This window comes from Capra hircus, chromosome 18 (genome assembly GCF_001704415.2).
Source record: "Capra hircus breed San Clemente chromosome 18, ASM170441v1, whole genome shotgun sequence".
Lineage (NCBI taxonomy): Eukaryota > Metazoa > Chordata > Mammalia > Artiodactyla > Bovidae > Capra > Capra hircus.
The window spans coordinates 64,547,995-64,555,322 of record NC_030825.1 but is presented as its reverse complement, the minus strand read 5'-3'; the positions used below and the strand labels follow the sequence as shown (position 1 = coordinate 64,555,322).

The 7,328-nt window shown below is 61.3% G+C and overlaps 1 protein-coding gene across 1 annotated transcript; it reads left to right on the top strand.

The window, feature by feature from the left end:
* LOC102171241 (leukocyte immunoglobulin-like receptor subfamily A member 6) lies at positions 350–4,567 on the top strand. The gene is made up of 7 exons (XM_018063122.1): positions 350–779; positions 932–967; positions 1,146–1,430; positions 1,562–1,864; positions 2,083–2,379; positions 2,605–2,907; positions 3,881–4,567. Exons 1-7 carry the CDS (start codon positions 746–748, stop codon positions 4,000–4,002), a joined length of 1,380 nt encoding a protein of 459 aa, XP_017918611.1. The 5' UTR covers positions 350–745; the 3' UTR covers positions 4,003–4,567.

Genomic DNA, 7,328 nt, shown 5'->3' with positions numbered 1-7,328 from the left:
CACCACCAAGGTCTTTATGAGTGAAACAAGGAGGCAGGGAAGACACAGCCAGAGCACATGTGACTTGAAAGCAGACGCTGGAGAGCTGTGACTGCCGGCTTTGAAGATGGGAAGGGTTTGTAGAAGCTTGAGAAGGTGAGGGGAGAGATTTCCCCAGAGAGATAGGGAGGAACGCAGCCTGACAACACCGCGGTTTTAATGCTGGGGTTTCCAGTTTGGACTTCTGACCTCCAGAACAGAAGGTAATTACTGTGTCGGTTTAACGCGGTGACTTCCAGCAGCTGCTCTGCAGCCAGAGGAAGCAAACACACTGAGTATCCGAGGGGATTTCGGTGGCTGTCGCTGTTTGTTTGCCAGTCGGAACTCTGCAAGCTCAGCGTCTGAATCTGTTGTGCCCAGAGATGTATCTCTAAGCCAGGCACATGGCCAACACTGAGAAATAGGTGCAGAGGCTTGGGGGGAGAAAGGCCATCAGATCCAGAAGACTTACGGCAGCTTAGAGTCACGGGAGGCCCCAGAAGTGGTCTGAAATGTCTGCCGAACCCACTGCCCGCTCCAGCCTCAGCCTACAGAAACCAGGGCTTGGTTCCAGGGAGGGTTGGTTCCCTTCCTGTGGGGCTGCTGACCTGACGACCTTGTGACAGGAAGCACCAGCCCCGGAGAGGACACGCCCTGTGGTCTGTCTGTCCGGAGGGCACCCAGGTCTCCTCCATCCTCACAGCCTGGACCGCAGGGAGGAGACGCCATGGCCCCCGCGCTCCCCGCCCTGCTCTGCCTCGGTGAGATGGGAGGGGCGGGGGGAGCCCTGCTCTGGAGGGACCCCCCCAGCCAGCCTGCTCCGTCAGGGGACCCCAGGGCCAAAGAGGCTCCCGGGGAGGAGAGGCGCTACTCAGGGCTGAGGGCCCACCTCTCACAGGGCGCTCTCTTCCAGGGCTGAGTGTGGGCCTGAGGACCCAGGTGCAGGCCGGTGAGTCTGTCCCAGGGCCCAGCTCCTTCCTCTTGTGGGGACAAGGGTGTCCCCCAGGCCTCGGGCAGGGGGAGGGCAGCTCAGGGCTCACGGAGGGGGGGTCTGGGAGGTCTGGGCTGAGAGCCGAGGCCTGTGTGTGGGGGGACGCCTGGTGAGCCCGCCTCTGATTTCCTTCCAGGGACCCTCCCCAAACCCACCATCTGGGCTGAGCCGGGCTCTCTGGTGCCCTGGGGGAGCCCCGTGACCATCTGGTGTCAGGGGACCCCGGGGGCCCAGGAGTTCCATCTGGATAAAGAGGGAACCTCAGTCCCCTGGGACAGACAGAAACCCCTGGAGCCCGGGGACAAGGCCAAGTTTTCCATCTACTACATGGGACAGGACCATACAGGGAGCTATCGCTGCTACTACAAAACCGCCACTGGCTGGTCAGAGCCCAGTGACCGCCTGAAGCTGGTGGTGACAGGTGAGGGACACTCGGGGCCTCGGGCTCTGCTCTTGGGAGGGGGTCTGCTCTCAGGGCCTGTCTCTCTCCCAGCCCAGCCCTGGGGGGTGAGGGGGGAGCCCCAGGGAACCAGCTGCCTCCTTCTCTCCTAGGACCCTACAGCAAACCCAGCCTCTCAGCCCTGCCGAGCCCTGTGGTGACCTCGGGAGGGAACGTGACCCTCCAGTGTGCCTCCTATCATGGATTTAACAGATTCCTTCTGACCAAGGAAGGAGATGACGAGGCCTCTTGGACCCTGGATGGAGAGCGACGCCCCGACGGGCAGACCCAGGCCCTGTTCCCCGTGGGCCCCGTGACCCCCGGACACGGGTGGACGTTCAGATGCTACGGCTTTAACAGGGACACCCCCCGGGTGTGGTCAGCCCCCAGCAACCCCCTGGAGCTCCTGGTCCCAGGTGAGGAAGTCCCGTCCTGACCCCACACATTTGAGCAGACAAGACAACGTACTGGGGTCTCTGCTCCCAGGGGAGCCGCTGTGAGAGGGTGGGGAGAGGAGCGTGGGGCTCACAGGGCAGACACACAGACTGAGAGACGGCGGGGCCTGGGGCCGGGAGGGGAGAGGGACCTCCACGGGGGAAGTGGTCCCTACAACCCAGCGCGTGTCTCTCCCCAGGGCTGTCTGGGAAGCCCTCCCTCCTGACTCCGCAGGACCCCATCGTCACCTCTGGACAGAACCTGACCCTCCAGTGTCGCTCTGACGTCGGCTACGCCAGATTCACTCTGTCCAAGGAGGGGGGACAGGACCTCCCCCAGCGCCCTGCCCGGAGGCTCCAGGCAGGGCTCTCTCAGGCCGACTTCCCCCTGGGCCCTGTGGGCACCGTCCACGGGGGCCGGTACAGATGCTACGGTGGACACGGCCTCTCCTCTGAGTGGTCGGCCCCCAGCGAGCCCCTGGAGCTGCTGGTGGCAGGTGAGGGGCCAGCGGGTCAGTCGGGGACCAGACTCTGCACAGGCCCCACCGGGGAGCCCCAGGGGTGATGCTGGGACCAGGGGGAGGGGTCCCAGGGAGGGACAGACAGACAGGGTGGGGGAGGGGAGAGACTCGGAGAGACAGAGACAGCGCTGAGGGGCCAGAGAGGCCCGCGGAGTCTCGCTCAGAACCCGCCCGGCGCCCGCACCCCCTTCCCCTCTGCAGGACGGCTCGGAGACAGCCCCTCCCTCTCCGTGCAGCCCGGCCCCTCGGTGGCCCCGGGGGAGACCGTGACCCTGCTGTGTCAGTCAAGAGACAGGACGGACACTTTCCTTCTGTCCAAGGAGGGGGCAGCCCATCGCCCCCTGCGTCTGCGCTCCCAGGACCAAGACGGGCAGTACCAGGCCGAGTTCTCCTTGAGCCCTGTGACCTCAGCCCACGGGGGCACCTACAGGTGCTACCGCTCACTCAGCACAGACCCCTACCTGCTGTCCCAGCCCAGTGAGCCCCTGGCCCTCGTGGTCTCAGGTGAGGCCCCGTCTGTCCTTCTGACTCAGCAGCTCGGGGCTCTGTGCCCTGGGAGCGCAGGGTGGTCGTGGAGGAGGGGGTGCTGAGGGAGGAGCCCTCTGAGGGAGGGGCTTTGGAGCCCGCCCCCCCACCCCTTCCTCCCGCACTGGGGTCCCTGAGAAGCAGGTGGGCAGTGGGAGGGTCTTGGGGAGGCCAGAGGCGCAGGGCAGAGGGGGGTGAGGTGGGGACCCCGGGTCAGCCCGGCGCACCCCTTCCTGGGCTCATTCCCAGGACCCATTCTCTCAGCCACAAACCCAGATCCGAACCTGGGGAGTCTTGGGGCTCTGTGCTCAGGGGAGACAGCCCACCCCAAGGCGCTTTGATATTCTCTGGGAGGACAAGGCCCCTCAGATCAAGGGCTTGGGGAGTCGGGCAGAGATGGCGGGGGAACCACAGGCTACAGGGGCCTGAGGCTGCTGGATGGGGGGGGGTTAGTCTGCGGAGGAGCAGGCCCGTCCCACCCCATCCTGCCCCTGGAGGCTGCAGGGATCGCCCCCTCCCCCAGGCAGAGTCAAGCCGGCAGACGCAGGGGGCTGAGCGAGCGCCTGTGGGGGGGCGGTGGTGGGTCCCTAGGAGCCATGGTTGGGTCCCACCCCAGGACCCCTCAGACCACCACTCAGGGGCGGGTCCACCCTGTGCTTTCTGAGCTCCGGCAGCTCAGGGTCCTGAGCAGGAACATCTGAGACAGTAAGATACGAGGCCCTGGGAGGCTCCCGAGGAGGACGCGGCCCACCCACAGCCTCCTTTCAGGACCCTCAGGCCCCGCTGACACCCTCCCCCATCACTGCAGTCAGACCCTCGAGTGTGAATGAGTACACCGTCCCCGGCAGGGGCTGGGCTTGGGGCCACATCCTCTCCTGGGAGGCGGGTGCCCTGGGCTCACTCCTCGGTTCCGGATGACGGGGCCGGGCTGACCTGTGCACCCTCACCCCAGACTACACCGTGCAGAATCTCACCCGCATGGGCCTCGCAGCCTCCGTCCTGCTGCTCCTCGGGGTCCTGCTCTGCCAGGCTCGGCATGACCGCAGAGGAGCCAGAGACGCGGCCCGGAGCTGAGCACGGGGACCCGGCACCACCTGGAGCACTGCAGCCTGGGATGCGAGCTTCCAGCCCCGGAGCTTCGGGAAGAGCCTCTGACCCCGGGGGGAGAGACGCGCCGCGGGGCGGGAGGAGGGGGTCTGGGGGCTCGGCCTCTGCTCACCGGGGCCCCTCCCTCCCAGGGAGGACGCCCCGACTCCTATCTCTGCTCACCCGCTGCCCCAGGCACATCCCACATGGCAGGGGCGGGTCCTCACCCTGCACGCCTGCAGGCTCTGTCCACTCTCGTGAAGGACGTGAGCCTCGTTTTTAATGCCCACCATCTCCGGTGTGAGCAATGACCTCCATCCCTTCTCAGAAACAGAATGTCGTTTAAATAACTGAATAAATGGGTGAAAGTGGGCCCCACTGGGAACAGATGGACCCAGAACTCTTCCCTGAGCCCCCCGGACCCCTCTTGCCCTGCTCTCCTCGTCAGATGACACCCAGTGTCGTCTCTGCAGACACCGTCGCTGCGAGGGGACGCCCTGACGTTTGAAGGTGCTGTGCTGGTAAACGGCTAAGGAATACAACATTTTATAAGGAGCCCAGGTGTGCGAACTGTGTGTCTCCTTTGGTGCAAACGCTCTCCGTGGCCAACCTCAAGGAGCCTGGGTGAACGCGCTGAAGCCCGGGTGGGAAGGAAGGAGCAGGCTGGCTTTCCCACAGGAGGGAGTCTGGTCCAGCCAGCCCCCACCGATGGCCCCAGGCGCACAGATGTGTCCTTTGCATTACACAGCATGGTTAGATCATTTCCATGTCAGTTTTAAGCCCCACTTTCTTCGAATTCAGATGCCAAAACCTTAGTCCATTCAGACGAGAGGGAAAGAGAAAACAGTGCAAGTACCAATTGAGGGAGAAAACAGAGCACTTTGGCTCCAATACCTCACAGCTTGGAGTGCAAATCGCCTCAGTAATTTGGGGAGGAAATAACAACCGTCAGCTAACAGGGAGAGACACACAGCCCCCACCCAGAGTTATGTAACCGAGGGGGAAATTGTGCATAACTACCTGTACACACGCAGGAGAGCAAGGACAGAGGGCCGCTCGTATCAGACAGGTCTCGGAAAACAACTCTCAAACAGGAACGCTTTGGTGTAGACATGCCATGGACTTTAAAATTTAATTTTTAAAGTACTTTATTGATCTATTTGGCTGTGTCAGGTTCCAGTTGCAGTTGTGAGATCTTGTTGCCTCATGTGGCATCTTTCACTGCAGACCCTAGTTGTGGTGGGCAGGCTCCAGGGAGCGCGAGCTTCAGTAGTCACAGCACACGGGTTTAAATTGCCCCTCGGCATGTGGGATCTTAGTTCCCTGACCAGGGATGGAATCCACATTGCCTGCATTGGAAGGTGGATTCTTAACCACCTTCTGCCAGGGAAGCCCTGCAACAGACTTCTGTGTGAGAGAAAAGTCGAACTACCACAGTAATACAGACCAGCTTTCAGGCATGTTAGTCAGTGAGTGAAGAAAAGCTGTAAGTGTGTGCACGAGGATCTCCATTGCATAAAATTCAGGGTGACGGATGAGGGTGTGGCAACCAGCACTCCAGTACTCTTGTCTGGAAAATCCCATGGACAGCGAGGCCTGGCCCATTATGGGCCATAGGGTTGCAAAGAGTCAGACACGACTGAAGCAACTTCACACGGGCAAAAGGAGACAAGACGTGTTACTTGGGGAGGCAGAACTTTGCCAAATCTTAGGACTAGAGGATGGAAAGCTCCCACGTGACCTCCTGGTCCTCACACACTGGGGAGGGGCGGGGGCGCTGTCAGAGGGAAGCTCAGGGGCTGCTGGAACATGGTCCTGCCCCTTCTGACCCACAGGTACTGACTCCTGTCTGCGGCTCCTTACTGGGGAGCATCCCTTTGCTCCATCACCCTCCCTAGCTTCTCACCCCTGAGTGAGGCGGGGCTGAAGCACGCTGGGGAAAGCCAACCCCTGCGTAGAGGCCGATTCACAGCGAAGTGGCCGCCCATCAGTCACGGCAAACACTCCACACACTCTCAGCATGTTTCCACACACCATGGCCTCAGCTGCCCAATCGGCATCACTGAGTCCAGCCAGATGATGAGCCACTGCCCGGGGGGAGATGGGGCCTCGGACGACATGTGGTGCAGCAGAGCAGGTGATGACTCAGGCCTGGGAAGGAGGGGCGCTCTGAGCTCCAGCAGCACCAGGCACCCCGAGCCCCCTGAACAGGACAGCTGCCCCGGTCCCTGAAGCACTGGCACTGCCAGCACCCCAACAGAAAGTGTCACTGGAGGTAGAGTGAACAGGGCAGGGCCCCCGAGCCCATTCCCCCACTCTCTGCTTCTGTCCTCAGGCTGGACAGGGGCCCGTGTCCCCCCCCCCCCCCACCACCACAGATCCCATCAAACCATGTCCCCTAGAAGTACTGTAGGGACCAGGACCGGGTCGTGTTGCTGAGTCTCCCAGGATCCCCGGGGAAATGCCCCACGGCAATGTGTGATCTCCTCCAGACGCCAAAGTGACCTGCAGTTGTGTGGAGTGTTCAAGGCGGGGGACAATCTGGTCCCCCTTGTAAGCTTCAGGAAGACATGACTACAGTCACCCAAGTGTTCACTTGAGGCTTTCTGCTGCTGAGGTTCGGAGAACAGGCAGCAGGCTCAGAGCCGCAGAGTGGGGCAGGTCCAGGAAGGAGCCCAGTCTGCTGACCTCAGAGCCCTGTCTTGCCAGCACAGTATTCTTCCACCTTGCGCTAGTGTCTGAGGGCCAGGGGGACATTGCCACAATCTGGGAGGATTCGATCACAGTTCAGGAGAAGCCCACCATGAGGGTGTCCCTTGGCGGTCCTAGGGGACAGTCCTGACTTGCCTCTTTCCAGGGTCTGTTGGCCAAGGCACCCCCTGGTTTGGGGCAGAACCTCTCCTCATTCTCCTCCACTCTACGTGGCTGCAGCTCCTGGTGTCTCTCTGTTGACTCTGGCAGGCCTCTCTGTGGGCCTCTTCAATTCATTGGATTGGAGCACCTAAAATATCACATGAGGACGCCCCCCTGCAGTATGATCTCAACGTGATGATGCCGCAAAGACCCCATTTCCCAAAAGCCGCATCCCCAGGAAGTGAGGCTGCAGATTTCAACATACTCATTTAGGTGAAAATTAACAGCCTCTGAAAGAGAAATATACACAGGAATGACTTTATCGAAGGAGGTGCAATAATTACACACTATAGGTTTTTCATCTGATGAGGAACATCTGAAAAGAGCTGGATTGATGGGAAGACACTCCAGGATGGTAGGGTGGAAGATTAATGTTGTAAAGAGGACAATACTCTCAAGGC